General features: G+C 52.1%; 1 protein-coding gene across 5 annotated transcripts in view; it reads left to right on the plus strand.

Annotated features, from left to right (window-relative positions):
- RASSF7 (Ras association domain family member 7) overlaps positions 1-15985 on the plus strand; it is a 35136-nt gene extending 19151 nt beyond the window's left edge. For 2 of the 5 annotated variants that reach the window (XM_075754840.1, XM_075754839.1), the window contains exons 2-4: positions 11092-11245; positions 11475-12379; positions 14999-15985. In XM_075754840.1, the coding sequence (XP_075610955.1) occupies positions 11143-11245; positions 11475-12379; positions 14999-15322 (1332 nt within the window). In that variant the 5' untranslated portion in view covers positions 11092-11142 and the 3' untranslated portion in view covers positions 15323-15985. Of the gene's footprint in view, positions 1-9185; positions 9286-11091; positions 11246-11474; positions 12380-13339; positions 13509-14187; positions 14299-14998 lie in introns of those variants that run through there. The other 3 variants (XM_075754843.1, XM_075754844.1, XM_075754841.1) reach the window with 3 other exon arrangements.
- The last annotated feature ends 2346 nt before the right edge of the window (positions 15986-18331 follow it).

Consider the following 18331-nt stretch of genomic DNA (forward strand, 5'->3'; position numbering starts at 1 on the left):
GTGGCTTGGAAGTGACCCGAGCCTGCATTGTGCTGTCCCCCCGTGTGCCAGGGGGTTGATGCTTTGGGACCAAATCCAGACAAGGGGTTGATCCTCCTTGGCTGGGAGGCCATGATGTGCATGCCAGGGCTTTGGAGCAGAGTATTTCCTCGAGTCAGGCACTGTGGTGAGCTAGGAAGAAGTCCAGGTGCTGCTTGACGATGGGTTGCTCTGTGCCAGAATTTAAATAAAGGCATGAGGGACGCTTTCAGTATTAGCTCTCTGTGTGTGCATTGTTTTTAAGAGCATCTTTTTAAGGGATGTTCCTCAATCTGTCCTAACTTGTCTATGCCCTTGTAAACCTGTGTAGTCAAATTAAGGCATAAGTGTGTCTCCACAGAAGGTTTTTAACAAAATCCTATTATTGTAAATGATTGCTAACAATTTTATGTCCTTCCATTTTTCAGATGCCAAGTTCATGAGCTTCTAAAAGCAGCTGATTATCTGGCTTTTTGTGGACTGGAGTCAGCACTTTCTTGAGGGCTGGGGTGCTTCCAGCTGCCCCAGGCTAGTCATCTAGATTAACTCGTTGCTTCAAAAAAAAAAAAAAAAAAAAAAAAGAGGGGAAAAAAAGCCCTGCAACACTTCTTACCTGAAGACATGGGTGGATCAGCCCTGAGCTGGAAACCTGGGGGCAGTTGAGCACTGCCGGAATTTGGGAAGGCTTCCTCTGCTGCTTTGTAACCCTGCTGCAGCATAGGACCTCTTGGTCTTGGGAGGCACATGCTCAAACCTTCCCATGTCCCCCCAAGTGCCTCCTGCGTAACTGGAGGACTGATGATGGGATGCCATGGTGCTCTCGAGCATTTTGAGGTCCCCTGTGGAGGTCCCCCATGATGTTAGACCTAGCACTCTGCTGCTGAGCATGGGCACTTTGGAGGCACCTATAGCATCCTATAGGGGAGTAGCTGGGTCAGCAGAGAAGCCCAGTGAGCGGCAGCCTGCCCTTTGCTCCCTGCTTTTCCTGCCAGCCTGGGGAAGCCATTGGCAAAGGATGGGAGGACCCAGCTGCTGGTGTGAAGCTGCCCAGCTGAGGGATTGAGGGCAGAGCATTTTTTAGGGTTCTTACTGGTTTAATGATTCCTCCTGGGAATATCACTTTCCCCGGGAGGTGTGAGAGTGCAGCAGGGAGCTGGTTTCTGCCTCTGGATGCTTGCATGAGGTGGCTCATAGCATGCAGGGGGTTGGATGAACACCACAGACATGTCTAGTTAAGAATAAAGATCAGTTGGGTTGGTTTTTTTGGAGGCTTTGTGGTTGCTGTTTTCACTTGCTGGTTTTTACTTATTTTCTTTTCCAAGTTCTGGCAACATTTAGAAGGGGCAGTGTTCCTTACAGGAAAGAGCCAAACATACTCATGGTGGGAAGGCTGGGTGGACCAGGCAATGGGTGTTTACCTCTTTGCGTGTTGTGATGGGTGCTGGCTGGTTCCTGCAACGTGAAATCTCCCCTGCTTCTCTGAGGGACAACTTGAGCTTAATTGATTGTCAGAAAGCAGCTTGTGGTCTCCTTGGGCTCTTGACCAGTATGCTCAGGTCTTTCCTTAATGGTTTATGCCTGTAGGAATTCAGGTGTTTCCCAGGCTTGGTCTGAGGACGTCTCTCCTTATTCTCCTTCCTGCCCTGATTCCTCTGGGACGGGGCTTTCTCAGGGCAGCTCTTCAAGTCCTTGGGGTCCCATCCCAAAGGGCTGGCTCTGCAAGGCTTTCCAAGGGCTAACCCACCTTGGGCACCAGGTTGTACCACATCATACCTGGTCAAAGGTGTTCCTGCCTGCCCCACCATTAGTGGGGAAAGAAGCAGTATCTGCACAGGGATTTGTACAATGGAAATTATTCCTCTAGGGTTTAAAAAAAAAATAATCTTTTTCTGTTGCTCTTTCTAGCCTTCTAAAAAATCTTACAAACCCGGCATCTTATGTTGTGAAAGGACATTTGCTCTCCCACTCTGGCAGGGAAATATCCCTGGGACCCAGGAGTGGATGTGCTAGAAACAACATCGCTTTGCATCTTTTAGAAGCTGCATGCCAAGGACTAGTTGTCCCTCAAATCTACTTCGCCTCAAGTAATTTTTGGAGTGTTTTAAGACAGTTTGAGGATTGCGTAGGCTGCAATGTGGGACTTGATGCTGCCCTCTTTGAATTCATTTGACTTTTTAATGACCTGCTGGGAGTATAAAGAAGTTGGGGTAGGAGGTTCAAAAGGCTCAGTTTCCCCACAGTGACCCCAGGTGAGCATGAGTCGCATGAGGATTAAGCTCATAAATGCCTCTGAAAAACCAAGGTATTTTTGTTGCATCTCCCTCTGTGCAGGCGGGAGGGCCAGCACTGTCCCCAGCACTGGTTCCAATCCCATCTTGGTCCTTCGGGTATCACTGAGTGCTGGTGGAGCCCTTGACCTCCAGCATTTGGAGGGAGGATACCTACCTGTGGAGCAGGAGATGGAGCCCTTTGCCAGCATCAAAACCTTCAGCCAGAGGTTCACTGCCTCACAGCAAGGTGGTTTCAGGGATTAAAGTTGGTCATGCAGCCATGATCTCCATTCACTTGTTGAAGGACACTGACTTGTACCCCCCGCTGAATGGCCCCTTGCATTTTAGTGCCAGAGAGGGGATTGAGCTGCCTCTCCAGAGATGTGCCTCCATTTTAGTGCTTTAAAGAACTTATTATCTCTGGGTGGGGATTGATAGCACCTCTGCCTAATTAATCATGTGCCAGGTAGTGTGAAAACAGAGACTTCTAAAATACCCGAGTGTCTTATTGAAGGGTTCAGCCTGGATTAATTCTGGGTCTCTTGTTTATTTGACTCTGCGTCTGTGTGTGTATGAGAGAAAGAAAGGAGCGATTTCCGCTCTTGGCAAATGGTCATTAAAGGCCTTTTTAATCCTACAAAGTTATAAATAAATATCTGTGGCAGCATGCACCTGCATATTCATCAGTGCATCCTCTCCTCCGGAGACCCAGCAGTGCGTCTTTGGCGTGTGGCCACTTTCCGAAGCAGGGTAGGAAACTACAAGTTATTCTGGAAATGGAAAATAAAATCTGGAAGGTTTATGCCTAGTTTTGCATTTGCTAATTTGTTATTTACTCTCTCCCCTAAGATGAGAACTGGAGTGGAGAGAGGATTGCTGATGGCTGACACCAGCTCTTCTGAAGGAGGCTGAACGGCAGGTTGTGGGGAAAATATTTGTAGGTCATTTGGCTTTTTCACGTCGCTGGTCTTACTCGGAGGAGAGGTGCAGAGCCTGAATTTTCCTGTGGCAATGAAATCCTTGATCACTCTGAGATGAGACAGGGAGAGTGGCAGGTCAGTGCCTGTTTCCGTTTGCCTTGTAGGTGGCCAAGGTGCATCTTGTCCTCTGGGCTGGACTGGGCGAGCATCACAAGGAAGCTGCCCTTTGAGGGTCATTTCTGGCTCTTCTTGAGGCATTGGGAGAAACAGCTCGTTGGTTGGGGTTTCCCCATTTTGATCCCCTTGGGGGGGTGGGGATGGAAGTTTGGAGGAAATTTAAATGTTTCTCCTCCTCTTTGGCTGGGGAGGAGAAAACAGGTACTTTGGGTACTTCAGACTATTTCCAGGGCTTGAACAGGCTCTTGCATCTCCTGATTTGCAGCATTCCTCCTGCGTGATGAGAAATGTAAGCTGTTTTCTGACTTGGGTAATGGGCTATTTGTAATAACAGGGGAATACTCACAAATTGCATTATGCTTTCGCTGATGACCACTGTGGAAGATGAATGTGGCGGAGATGCTGGACCTGCTGGCAGATGCATGCTGGGGTTGTGTTTGCATGCAGATGGTCTGGCAAATACCCCTCAGAGCTTGGCTTTTAAGAGCTGGATTGTGGGTCATCCCCTGAAGACAATAGGCATTTGGGCATCCTGGAGCTGCTGTGCTGGGGTTCGCAGCTGGGAAGCAGCTGCAGGTACAGCGGTGCCTTGACACCTGAAGAGCAAGCATCATTTTTTTTTTATTAAAAAATAAAGAGAATAGTTTTAGGGAAAAATTAGAGGGTGGACTCAACCCTGAAAGATTTTAAAGTCCAACCCCTAATCCTTCAAGGCTGATCTAGGTCAGCCTAGAGCCCAAAGGTACCTAGACCCAGCCTTGCCCCTGTGCTGGGAGCTGGACACCTAAATACTTCCCCAGCTCCTCCTGGGCTCGGTGTCTGAGCAGGTTCAATTGCACAAGAAAAAAGGAGCACGGCAGTGCAAGAGCCTTTTTCTTTCCCCTCTAATCTACGCATTGTTGCTAATTTTGCGTCGCCCCCCTTGAGAAGAAACTATGAATTTACTGTCAGCTGCTTTCATGAAGTTACTCTTCACTTGCACGTCTGGTGCCAATAGCAGGTGCTGTTAAATGTTTCTCTTGCAAGTCTTTATCTTTAAGGCATACTTCACTAGCCAGCCTTCCCAGCTCTTCTCCCCCTGTGGATGGTAACCACTAGCGCTGCAAGGGCGAAATACGACGCATTAAGGGGAGGAAGATGATCCTTCCCCTTCCAGGCTGAAACGCTGTAACGTGAGTGTGTGGAGTAGGTGGAGGGGTTTTCTTTGCTTGATTTAATTTATAATGAGCTTTTGGTTGGCCGCTCACCTGTGGCGTGGTCTGGCTAGTAAACATCCCTGAAATGTCATCACTGCCCACAATCCTTGATGTTTCAACTCGGCTCTTGATGCTTGCCTGCCATGGCCACAAATCTTGGCTTGTTTAAGAGGGGGGAAAAAAGTTCCCCAGCTCCTTCCCAGTGCTGTTTGTGAAGCTTTCGTGTGGGTCTGATGCTGTAGCAGACCCAAAAGCTTGGGTGAAAGAAATGGTGAGAGAAATCCCTGCAGGTGGAGCTGGGATGGGGTGAGCTGCTTCTGCATCGGCCAGGGTGTAAGCCTCCCTCCCCTAAATGCCTGCTGAAGGCCATCACCCCAAGGCCTGTTCCCATCCTGCGTGACAGCCCTGGGCAGGATTTGTCCTCAGCTTTTCCCACCCTGCTCGGCATCGGCCAGCCTCATTGGTACACCCCAGGCATGTTAGCATGGGTCTGTAATTTTGGGGAAGAAGTGGATTAGAAAATCCCCAAGCCTATATTTTGCTATTAATGGGGGTTGCTGTCATGGTGCTTATGGCTCTCCAGAAATCTGTCTCTTTGGGTGGTTCCTGCAAGATTCTAACGTGTGGGACACGTCCCCCTTGGGGTGCTGGGGAGCTTCACTGGTGGTCTGTGGCTTCAGGCTCAAGTGATCCTTCAGCTCTTGAGCGATGCAAGTGCCACGGGACTTGCTTTTCCTCGTCTTGGCCCTTCGATTTCCTTTGGGTGCAAAAAGCCCTTGAAACATGTATGTAACGTCTGCAGATGCCGAGTGTGCATTACGCGTCATAAGACACCCCCAGCAGAAGCTGCTTGCTAACAAAGCGTGACAGGGCCTGGGTGTGCATGTGGGCTGGGATCCATCCACACATCTCTGGTAAAGCTGCACCTTAAGGGTATGTTTGCAGTGGTTATCCCTGTCCCTGACAGGGGTTTCTCCAGGTGAAGGAAAGAAAAGTGGAGTCCGCGAAGCCCTCATGCAGTTTTGAAATTGCTGATTTCAGTAATTTGCTGATTTTTTTAGGGCTTGCTGTCAGGCACACCATGGTAGAGCGGGGAGCTGGACAGGGCATGATGGGTGAACCCATGCTCTAAATAAGCCACTCGGATGTGAATAGGAGCTCTGTGCCTGCTGCTTCCTTGCTCCTGGCTGCTTGCGGTCACCTTGCATAAGAGCTGGTGGCTTCGACAGGCCTGGAGGGCGAGTAATGCTTGCACACCCTCCTTGTGACAGTGGAAAGATGAAGAGCTGCCTCTCTAGGCTTTGGCCACTCTGGTAGGACTCGTTTGTCACCTCTTGAGTTTGTTTAACCCATGTCAGCTCTTTGCGCTGAGATGAAGTAACCCGTTTGCTATCCTGGGCTGAAGTCCTGCACCTGTGTCCTGATGGCACCCATGCTGCAGGAGAGGTTGATGATCTCTTTGGAAGGTTGCCCTCTGGGCTGCTTTGCACCAGGACAGGAGATGATGTCCCGTCAGGATCCTGGGGCCAGCATCCTCAGGACAAGCATGGCACCATGGAAAGGTCCTGCACAACGTGGCTGCAGGCAGGGCATTGCTTGGTCCGCCCTGCTGTGGTGGCAGTGACATCGGTGGTCACCAGAGTCTGTTCCATGGACAGCTTGTTCAGAGCCATGTATGGTCATCTCCACCCTGCATGGGACCTGCCAGCCCAGGAAGTGCCACTGCATCAACCCTTGCCTTGGCTGATCTCTGCTAGTGGCATCGACCCTTGGCCACAGCCTCAACCTTTGACCATGGTGTCACCTTCTGGTCTGGTATGGACATGGCATGGAAAACCCAGCAGAGCTGCTCTATCCCTGCAACACTCCAGCTGAGGGCAGGTGATGCCACTCCAAAAGAGGAATCCAAGGTAGGATGACACTGTTGATGGGCTGGAGGGGAACCTGGACCCCACCCCATCCCCTCCAACCTGCTGTGGGATGAGTGCTGTCAGGAGGCTTCAGTTCCCCGTGGATCTTCTCTGTGTTGGGTCACCTCTCCACACCTGAGTAATGGGGAGGCTTCTGTCCCACCAGAGGGTTTCAGCATGCAGGCAAGTACAACCCCTTCCGTTTGGTGCCCAGGAGCTGGGCCCAGTGTTTCAGGCAGGGAGGGACTTGAGGAAGCATTAAATAGCTGCTGGATGTGTCACGGCAGCAGCTGATCTGGAGCAGTGAGTCACGGCGGCCTGCCAGCACTCCGGCATGCAGGATGGCAGCACAGGGCCACTCCTCCCCTCACCGCTTGCTGTTTACTCACGTATCGGGGTTTTCTTTACTTGCGTGTGTGCATGCAGCTCAGATGAGCATCCCCCCGAGCATTGGGCGGGAGAAGCGAGAGGGTCAGGTTCAAAGTAGGAATAACATAATCTGAGAGCACCCCAGCATCTGCCTGGAGTGCATCCAGAGGGATGCAGAGCTTCTGGTCCCCATAGACACCTTGGTCCTCTTCAGATGGTGGGCTCATCACAGCCTGCTCTCAAGTACAAATACATCTTTATTTATTAATTGTGACTCTTTATAACCCTACCCCCAGCCCAAGCCCTGACCTGAAAGGCTAGTCTGGCTTTTTGCAGTTTTAATTAGGCTTGCCAGGACGCTCTCCCTGTGCCACTGCTTGCCCGTCTGCCTCGCCCTGTATCCAGCTGTCTGCCAGGGGGTGGACATAGGGAGGTAAATGAACCCCCCAAAATGGGTGAAACCTCAGTGCTGGTGGGATGCTTGGCTCAAAATCTTCCCAGATGGTGCTTGTTGGGAGCTCTAGTAGAGGTGTTTGGGATGCAGCTGAGAGGCGTTTGGGATGCTTTGGGATTTGGGTTGCAGCTGGCCTTACTGTTGGGTGGAAAATTAGTGGGTTTTTTCCCCAACTGGATTTTTTTTTTTTTCTTGTGTGTGGAAAATGTGGCAGAAAGGCACATGCAAAGTGTTAGCAGTCCTTGGCTGGAAGGTGCTGTCCCAGCTTGAGAGCCGCTGTGGGGAACACGGGTGTCTCTGCAAATCAGCAGCAGCCCTTGCTTCTGTAAGGAGGGTGACTGGCCAATTTGCTTGGCTGGCCATGTATTATTTTAGGTCTAGAGACATCACCAAACCCTTGCAAGTCCCAGCAGCATCGCGGTTTGCAGGAGCCGCACAAAACATACATCCTCCTGCGCTTGCAGAAATGCTTCTTCATCTCCTCTTCCTTTAGCCCAGCAGCTTTGGGGAGACTGGGAGATGACAGTGCCAGGAAACAAAATAAAGCTGCAAGGTCTGAGATTTGTTAATTATTTTAAAAAATATATTTTTTTAGTGTCAACATTTGAAATTTCAACTCCCAGTTAGGAAATTTGTTGAAGTCGTGGTATGAATCATCCATACCCTCAATTTTAGGACCCATCGCATGGAGAAGGGAGCAGAAAATTAGTCACTTTGTTAATCTGCTTCCAATAAAAAATGGTTTAGAAATCTAGAGGGGTAAGAATAAAATGAGAGTAGCTTTGGGGAGTGGCCATCGTGTGTCCTGGTGCCAACAGCCACCTGCTCACTTCCCTGTGCTGTTTTCAGGCAGCTGGCAGGGCCTGGCAGCTGCCTGCACTTCTGGTTCATCATTAAAGTGACCTCCTAGGGTGAATACAACCAGAGCCAGCTGGAAACTGGTCTCCTGCTGAAAAGTACTTCTTTCACAAGAAAAGTGATTCTTACCCCCCAAAAAAAGCACTTTTTGCTACCTGGTGGTGTAACAAAGACACCCACTAATTAAAGAAGGGGGTGACAGTGAAGCTTGGGGAGAGGGGGGTCATATTGGCAAGTGGAGCAATGAGACTGCCCCCCCAGCTGCTGGGTTTTTAGGAGTGACCGTAAAGAGCTGGGAGGGGCTATAGCAGAGGTGGTGGAGGTTTGGGGGTTTATTGCCTGGTGGCTCTTAGGCGGTTTGGTGGGTTTTTTTGGAGTTTCTTTTGAACCAGGATGATGCTGGCTTGGTGGGATATTGGGGATGAGATGCTGCATGTGGGTTGCGATGTGCCCCCTAAGCAGGGACCGGGGGTGTGAGGAGCATCGCTGGTCCCCCTAGATGAGGGTAAGCTGCCTTCATCCCGTCAGCTCCTCCATGAGCCCAGGGTTTTGGGGGAAGAAGGGCAGCCAGGTTGGATTTGGGTGGGCTGGAGGAGCTCATCAGGCCCTGGGAAGGGGTAGGAGGGCAGGTGGAGGAGGAGCAGCCCCCAGCCCTATTTACCACCCCCTTGCAAGGGGGCAGATACCATCCTGTATGTAGCAGTAAGCTGGGGACAGCAGCCCCCAAAAACTCCAGGGGCTCTGGCGAGCAATCAGTTAACAGGGAGCCCCTGTGCTTGCAAGAATTTCAGGAAATATTAATAAAAACAATTGGATTTTGGGGTGTTGGGGGATGCAGCAGGGAAAGATGCAGTGAGGAGGGATGTGCCAGCTGCTTTTGTGGGACGCTTCCCCCATATTGGGAGAAAAGCTGGCCACCGCCACTCCCAGCTTTTTGGCAGCAGTGTGTTGCACGCTGGCTCCTGGTAAATGATTGCCGGGGCGGCCGGCCGAGGTGGGGCCGGAGGTTGGTGCCGGGTTTGAGCCCAAGGAGGTGCCTGGGACTGGTGTGCTGGTGGCCATCCTGCTCCTGCACCCGGCAGCATTCAGCAACCACAGGACTTTTTGGGCAAGGTGAGGCTGTGTGATGCGACTCAACCAGCTGGGATATTGGGGGGGGGGGGCGGTATTTATTTTTAAGCTCCTGGCCTCCCTACAAGGTCAGAGCAGGTGAAGCCGGGTTTGATGCTAGCCGGGTCCCTGGCTGGGGTGGGGGCAATGCTCCCCAGGATGCATTACCACCCCAAATTTGGCATTAGGGTGCCACAGCGGGGGGGGGAGGATGACACACAGTGGCTTCGGGGTGAGCTGGGTGGTGCCGTGGCAGTGTCTGGACTTTGCTCCACACCGGGGGCCGGTTGCAGCCTTGAATACACAGGGTGGGGGGAGTAGTACCAAAACCAAGCTTTGGAATGAAATTGGGCTAAACCTTGCAAATTTTAGTTTTGGGCTCACAGGGACGTCGGTCAAACCCAAGGTGCCCTTCACCCCCACCGGGTTTCCCCAGCCGCCCAGCCAAGGCAAACATGAGCTCAGTGCCGAGGTATTTGCAGCGGCTGCTCCATGCCTATGTTTCAGAGGTGGGCAGGGGGGTGGCACCGGTAGGACTCGGCGCCCATGGGAAATGGCCTCACCAAGCCGTATCTTCCCTGATTCCTCCTTGCCTTTCTCATACCATGGCTAAAACCCCTTGTCACTGGAGGTGGGACCCTTTGAGCCTGCCTTTGATTACTCAAGCAGGCAACAAAAAATAAACAAGAAGTGGTGTTTAACCTAAGGTCAAGCTTTCTCACAGCCTGACTGCAAACTTTGGAGAGCTGGAGCTGAGGGATGGAGAGGCTGCGACCAGCCGGGTTAGGTTGGGAAAGTGTTTTGGGACCCTCTGGACAAAGGGCCTGGAGACTTCCTGTGTATGTTCCTCCACCCGGGGCTTTCAGACAAGCCTGATGCTAGAAAAAGCAGTGTTATTGGGGGAAGGGGGAAGATAGGTCTTTGCACAGTGTTTGAAAATACCATAAGCTCAAATATTTGAGTTCTTTACAGCTTGTGCTTTTTTTTTTTTAAGACTTTTGCCGTTGTTGAGCTGCTGGAAGAGGCAGGAGTCGGGTGCCCTGGGATAACGGGTGTTATTTTAATGCAGCAGAATTAGCGGCCGGGTGGGAGTCAGGCTGGGCCCTGATGTTGGGCAGAGCATCCCCAGGGCTCTGGGCTTCACCACAGGCATACATGCCTGGCTCCCCCTCCCAAACCTCACCTTTGGTCATGTTTTTGTGCAGAAAGAGGCTTTATTTTAATTTCTTAATCCCTCTCTGATAAATTGAGGTGGAGGTAAATAGATTAAAACATGCATTATCTGCAACCTCTCTCAATATCCCATTGCAAGGGTGGGTAGCTGGCGGTTTCTCTGCCTTTTCCAACATTATTTGGAAAATCCTCTGGTGCTGTGCTGCCAAATTGTCAGAGAAATCACAGTGAAAGTCCAGCAGACCCATTAAAAGTCTGTGCTCACAGCAAAAATAACTTAGGCACCTTCTTCTGGGCACCATGCAGGCACACAAACCCCATCATTTCTTAACCACAGGAAGGTTTGGACCTGCTGCCCAAACATAAGAAAAAAAAAAAAAAGAGGAAAAAAAAAGAAGAAAATGTGTTGTTGTTTGGGGTTTTTTCCAGATGAACATCGTTGTTTTAATAATATTAACAAAAATGTAATCCATGCAGAGATGGATGGATGGAGGGTGGCAGTGAGCAACTGCTTGGTCTAGGATGGACCTTATGGGATGCTGGCGTTAAAGATGGTTTAATGACGCTGCTCTTAAAGCATCTCTTATTTCTCATTAGCAGCTTGGGATGGAAACCTGGTTTCTTTTCTCCCCACAGGCAGCCCATCCTGCGATGACCCAGCGTGCCTGAGGCCTGGCAACCGCAGGGATGGAGCTGAAGGTCTGGGTGGATGGGATCCAGAGGGTCGTCTGTGGCGTCTCGGAGCAAACCACCTGCCAAGAAGTGGTCATCGCCTTGGCGCGGGCCATCGGTGAGCCATCTCCATCTGCTGGGGGGGATGCCCCTTTGCAGGCAGAGGCATCTGCCAAGGGTGTGCCCCATCTGCAGGTGCTTCCTGGGAAAAGGAGACCTTGGGTGGGTGGGGGTCCTGCTCTGGGGTGGTGGGGATGTCACCAGTTGCTGCTTGTGGGGCAGCAGCCTCAGCACACCACTGCTGGCTGTGGCTTTCCCTATCTGATGTGCTCTCCTCCTCCTGGCAGGTCAGACAGGCCGCTACGTGCTAGTGCAGAAGCTGCGAGAGAAGGAGCGGCAGCTGCTGCCACTGGAGTGTCCCTTGGAGTCGCTGGCCAAGTGTGGGCAGTATGCCAATGATGTGCAGTTTGTCCTGCGGCGGACGGGCCCCAGTGTGGCCGAGCGGCCCTCCTCGGAGGGTGCTCCCCAAGCCCCTGAGAGGACGTTCATCCGGGCCAGTTTGCCCATCAAGCCTAGGCCTGCCGGCATGGATGCACCCCGTTCCCGGGAGTCGAAAAAATCCATGACCTTCAATTTGGGTCCTACAGGCTCCGGCGACCCATTTGCCGTGAGCCGCTGGAGGCACCAAGCACGGGAAGGGATGGACTTGGAGGGCGGTGGGGTTCTCCAGCCTTCCAAGGAGGAGCTCTTTAGGAGGGTGCTGTGGCAGCAGGAACAACTGCATTCCTTGGAGGCCCACGGGGACACCCTGGAGACAGACCTACGGCTCTGGGAGCGTGGCCGGCTTGTTGGCCAGGAGGACGAGATCCTCTACCTGGAGCACCTGGTGCGGAGGAACGAGACGGAGCTTGGCGAGGAGGAGTTTTGGCAGAGTGAGCTGCGGCTGGAGAAGGAGTGTGAGCGGGAGCGGCAGGAGCGAGTTAGGAGCCTGCGGGCCAGCCTGGAGGAGTACACTCAGAGGATCTACGAGCTGAGTGCCCGGACTGAAGCTCTGCAGGAGGAGATCCAGTGGGAGATGGCCGAGAGGACCAAGAGGGGGAAGGAGACCCCTGTGCCCAGCCCCACAGAGCTGGAGGACATGGCTGCCAAGATGAAAAGGGACCTGGAGGCCAAGGTCAAGCAAGGCACCCAGCTGGAGAGCAACCTGGCCTGTGTGGAGAAGGCCCTGGAGGAAGCTGAAAGAAACCTGCAGGTAGATAGGACTGGGTTGAGCATTCCCGTGGGGTGGTGGACCCTTCAGGAGGGGATAGGACCAGCTTTCCAGCAGCATGGGGCTGATGGGTTGAGTGGGGTTAGTCCTGCCTCACCTGGCCAGTGAGTGTGGGGCTGGGTGCATGGAGGTGGCTCAGCAGCACTGACCGCTCTCGGGAGGACACTGTCACTCTTACAAGGTCCCATACCCATTGCTCTCAGTGCACGCTGTGTCTGGGCTGGGAGTCCTGCTGGCTGGTGCACGGGGAGTGCAGCATCGCCCTGGTCCAGCATGGATGATGGCACATGTGGAGCAAATGGTCCATGTGTGGGTTCAGTGGCGTTGGCGCAAGGGTCAATGTTGTCTTGGATAAAGGAGTTGCGGAGGGGGTCTAGCGTAGCTCCCCATGGTGCTTGTGCATGAAGCCTTTTGACCATGCAAGCTGTGCAGGGGCTCGGGCTCATCATGGAGGGCTCCACAGCATGGAGATAGTGGCTGTGGGGCTGTGCCATGATGCCCCCCAACTCGCTTGTCCCGGCATCAGGGGGTCCAGGTGCTGGGTGACACCCACCGTCTGCCCACGGGGGTGGGGGGCGGGCAAAAGGGAGAAGTTTTTGCTCAGCCAGGTGGTGGTAGCTGCCCTTCCCCAGGGCAGCAGTGCTTCCAGCATCTCGAGCTTCTCGTTTGATGGCTACTCACACCCTCTTGTGGAGATGCAGCAAAGCAGGGCTGTTCCCAAAACAAGACCTTCCTCTTGTTCCCGCTGCCTGGGCACCCCCTTTCCTGCAGGCCCTCGGAGAGGCGTGGCTGAGCCGTGGTACCCCCGAGGTCCCCTCCACTGGCTCCAGCAGGGTGAGCCCCAGCTAGGGGAGCGGCCCTGGGGGTGGTATGCCAGCTGGTTTTGGGGCATGGGGGGGACATGCAGCTCATCCTGTTCCCCCCTCGGTGTGTGTTTTGCAGGCCCAGACCCAAGAGCTGGAGGAGTTAAATAAGGAGCTGAGGCAGTGTAATTTGCAGCAGTTTATTCAGCAGACGGGGGCCACGGTGACTGTCCTGCAGGCCAGGTCCGAGGAGGACGCCCAGCCAGAGCCGAGCCTGCGCGAGCTGCCAGCCTGCCGGAGAAACGGAGGTCAGCACGCCGCTGCCGGCTCGGCCGCGAGGGCTGCTCCGCGGGACCCCTGCCCGCTCCCTGCCTCCCCTTCCAAGGGGGTCAGCACCACCTCCAAACAGGTTGCCCCCAATGCTGGTGGTTCTGCCCTAGGTGCTGAGGTTAGGCAGCAGGGATGGGGTTTCGGTGCTGGCACGGTGGTTGCTCACTACCCTGGGGCATCTCTGAGGTTTTCAAGCCCTGGGGCTCCTTCCTCCTCCCCACTGAAGCCTCAGGGCTGCTCATAGCTGTGCTCAGGGGTCAGATCCTGCATTGCTGCTTTTGGGGCCAGGGCAGCCACAGGTAGCTTTCCTTTCCAGCATTGCTGCATTCCACCTCGGTGGCAGCAAAAAGCAGGTGACCTGGGGGCTGTGAGCTGGTGGGGACGGGCTCCAGCCACCAATGACCTCTTTGTGTTTGGTGAAGGAAGGGCCAGCGCAGCGCAGTGCCCCAGGGCCACGTCTGCATCCTTGCAGGGATGAGAGGAGATGGCAAAGGACCCTTGTGGAAGGGGATGGGGGAAAACAGGGACCTGGTTGTTTCTCCTCCGGAGCACCCAGAGAGGGTGATGTGGCCGCCCCATGGCACTGCAGCGGCTGTGCCCAGCAAGTGCGGGAGGCATGAGCCCTGCCTGAGCCAGGCATTTTTCCCCATCCTGTAGGTTTTTCTCCCACCACCGGTGCCGACTCACCTCCCCGGGCCAGCACCAAGCAGGTCCTCGGCCATCCCAGGACCCTGCCGGAGCCCCTGGTGTCCAGCCTGAACCCTGAGGGTGCGTACGTCCTGGCTGGCCCCTGGGAGCCTGAGCTGGGCTGGGGAGGATGTGTGGGAAGAGGGGAGAGGCTTTTGCTGCCCAAAACAGCTCTGGGCCACAGAGAGCAAGCGTGTGCTGGGAGCGGGGGGCCAGAGTTATTTATATATGCCGTTAGGAAAAGCAAAGCTTACACCACAGCAGCCTCCGCTCTGCTGCCACGGGCTCACACACTGGTGGTCCGGCTCTGTGCCCTGCCAGGAGCTGCAGAGAGTGCTCCTCATCCCCTGGGGATAAGACCTTGCTAGGGTTAAGACAGGGAGGGTTTGATTCCCATCTTTCACAGGAGACACTTTTGCTCCATCTTGGGGACTAGTTTGCCCCCAAATCCTTTCCACCTCCCTTGACCCTTTTTCCAGCTAGCACCACGTTTTTGGGTGCAGCAAAAGCAAGCTGTGATGTCCCCGCCTGCTGTGGCAATGTTGGCTGCATCTTGGCATCCCATTCCCACCCATGCCACCGTCCCCTCAGCAAAACCCTACTGCTGTCCTCCTCGTGGCCCACAACATCCATCCCCATCTCACCAGATGCTGTCTGCATGTCTGTCTCCCAGTCCAGGCTTTGCGCTCACGTACATCCTGTTTTCCGTTCCCTTTTTCTTCTTGCGAGCGCTCGCCCACCACAATGGGGTTGCTCAGGTTGTTTTTGTCTTGTCTTGCAGTTGTATCAACCAGACAGAGCATCTGGAGGTAGAAGGGCCTGGCCAGTGGAGGATCGATTGCCTTGCAAGTGTAACTGTATAAATAAACCATATTTTATATATATACATATATGTATATACACATATATATTTTTTACTGCTTTACATTGTGAATGGATGTGGATGGCCAGAGTATTTTTACAGACTGCAAAAATAAAACCAGAGACCGATGACACAAAGCAACCCTCTTCCCCTGCGGATGGAAGCGAACCTCTTCCTTTTTTTTATTTTTTTAAAGTGCTTTCTATATTCAACAGAAAACAGCGGCACTCCCATTCCACATAGCCTCCTCAAAAGACCTATTGTGCATTCAGAAAAGTCCTTGCTCCTTTGACTAGGGGAGTGAAGCTGTGGTGGAGACCTGCCTGGAGGCTTGTCTGGATGGAGCGAGTTACAAGCATCTCACCACAGCAAGCAGGGCCATGACAAACAGCCTCTTCACCGGCTGCCCCCTCATTTTCTATTATTATAAGAAACCTGCAATAGAAACCCCCTTTCCACAGTGCCACGGACCAGGCTTCAAGGGAGCAGGGAACACACAGCGGGGGCTTGTTTTTCTTTAATCCAGTTAATTTTTGAACTTGTTTTTAAAAATAAAAAATTGCAGAATGAGCCCTTCCCTGGTGGCAGTGCAAGTGGGGAGCAGGACTGAAATGCTCTTGGTGACATTTCACTGATTATTTTTTTTTTTTTTTAACTTGATGGCCAGTAATTATTCTCTGTTTTTGTTCATCCCGGTGGGTCACCTTGTATTTTAATTGCAAAACCAAAGCAGTTTGGGGAGGGGATGGGTTTGTCCAGGAGGTTCCCGAGCCCGTTTTCAACGTGTCGTATGCAAAAAATGTGACTTGGGCACACTGTTTGCCGTAAAACCCCGCTTTCCCTGTATGAATGTAATTCTGTGTGCCGCGGTTTCAATTTTCAATAAATCTTTGGGAAAGGATTTGAGCAAAGCAAGTGTGAGTGTGCTGTTGTGGCCCAGGGTGAGCCCTCCCCACCGGCTCCTGGTCTGGTGTCCGTCGGGCACATCCAAGTGATTTGCACACCCTGCGGCCACCTCTTTCATTTCCAAGCCATCTCTTCCCATTTGCTGAATTAAAGCTGTAAGTATTTTATGACTGAATGCATCTTACGCACTGTTCTTTTTTTCTTCTTCTTTTTTTTTTTTTTTTTTTTTTTTTTAAATCACAAAGTGCTTTACAACCAGTGGATGAAGCTTGTCTCTGGTGATAGGGCGGCCATCTCTGGAATGAAACATGGCAGCATTTTAATAATGCACAGCAGCAGCTTGGAGCATTTTAGGACAGGAGGTGAGGGGATGGTGCTCAGCTGCAGATAGGACCAGGTAAGGGGGAAACCTCCTGTTCACCCTCAAGCCCCTGCATCCTCACCAGGAGAACCACAAGCAAGAACATCAGCTCTTGCTCTCCATCAGCATCTTCCCTGAAGCCCTGCTGGGCTCTGGTTCCTGGGACGTGCCCCTCTCAAAAACGATTTTCAAGGTGCCACTGCAGCTTGGCAAGTTGGTCAAGTGATACTGAAGGATTAGAGTCTGCTTTGCTGGGAGAGCGCTGGTGCTGCTGTCCCTCTGGCTACGACTGGAGAGCTGCCATGGGGGGAGATGCAATTGCAGAGTTTAGTCAGGGTTGGGTTTGATTTTTTTTTTTGGTTTGTGTCGCCCCCCACCCTTAAATCGTGAATCTCAGGGAAAAAATTAGTTAAAGTATGTTTGCTCCATGCAGCTGCATCAAGGAGTTTTTCCCTTGCTTGCTTTTTGGGATGCCTGTGCTTGTTTTTTTGGACTCCCTTGCTTTTAAAATGGGACTCCACCTTGCTAAGAAGGGAAGCGGAGGGTGGTGGAAGTTATAAAGAGCATTTCAGAAAACCCGCTTGCCTTGGACATGGCCAGATTTTTGGGATGCTATGTGAAGTCCTCTGCATGCCCTGAAAATATGACCTCTGCAGGTTAAAAACTGGATCTTTCATTTTGGGGGCTACATTTGTAGCTTTGTCTTCTGCAAAATAAATGGGAATAAAGAGAAAGGTATTTTTGCCCTGTGCTTCTGCTTATATACTGTTTAAATATTATTTCTGTTCAGCCGTGATCTGACAGGCCAAACCAGCACCAATCTTGGGCAGGAATAATGGTTTAAAAAATTCATATCCTGGCAGATTTTGGCCCTGCAGCTGATGCCCCTTGGCTGGGATGCAGGATTTGGAATTGCTGTGTGGGATGGGGGACAGTGTAACTCAGCAATGTCCCCCACTGAGGTCTGAGAATCAAGTGTGGGGTTAGGGAGAGCCACCAGGGCCAGAGGCTAACTTTTGGGTTTTTTCAGCTCAAGGCTGTGGCATTTTGCAGATTTTGTATTTTTTTTTTTTCATTTTGTGACCTATAAAGCATCATTCAGTGCTGCAAGGGCAGTGGTGTTTCCTAAGGTAATAAAGGAGTTTGATTAATGCCTCTCCCCTTGCCATGGTGCACTTCCTGGCAGGGGGAGAGGCATTAATCAAACTCCTTTATTACCTTAGGAAACTCCCCACCCGTGGGTGACCTATATTCCTCCTGGAACAAGGAGCACGCAATGGCATGGTGCATGTGCAGGTCCTCGCGCATTATTTAACTGAGCGAGGCTCAATACCCATGCTAGCTCCCCCGCCTTTCCGCTTTTATCTGCTCTAAAGGCTGTGTCAATAATACATTTCTGCCATTGAATATTTTATTGATGGTTTGACTTTTTTGCTGCTCGCAATTCCCATTTCAAGGCTGTGTGATTGTTCCTAATTAAAATTTTATGCCCTGGGAGAAGCCTTCTTGCTACAGTGGAGATGATGCTGTCCTTTTCTAGGCCACTACAGAGCTGTAGGAAGGAATTACTCATTGTTATGAGATTAAAACAAAGCAAATAAATTATTGTTTTTTTCCCTTAAAAAAACAAACCAAAACCCAAGCGTACAGCACGTACTGGAGAGGGAACAACTGGCTCACGGGCGAGGCAGGGATGCAAATCCATCGGGTGGCTCGAGGATGCTGTGCCTAGGTAAGTGGGGAGCTGTGTCCCTTGGGCGCTGTGGGGCAGCTTCTTCCTTCCCTGCAGCGGGTGGGAACCAGCTTCAGGGCTTCTTCTTCCTTGAATGCTTCTCACTGCCAGCTCCAGTGCCACCAAAACAACCACAAAGTGAAGGATATACCTGTTTTTCACTGACAAACAGTTGAACATCCTTTTTTAAATTATTATTTTAAATAAATCTGCAAGCTACCTGCAGGATCTGTCAGCACAAGGCACGATTCAG

Source organism: Balearica regulorum, chromosome 5 (assembly GCF_011004875.1).
Source record: "Balearica regulorum gibbericeps isolate bBalReg1 chromosome 5, bBalReg1.pri, whole genome shotgun sequence".
Classification (NCBI taxonomy): domain Eukaryota; kingdom Metazoa; phylum Chordata; class Aves; order Gruiformes; family Gruidae; genus Balearica; species Balearica regulorum.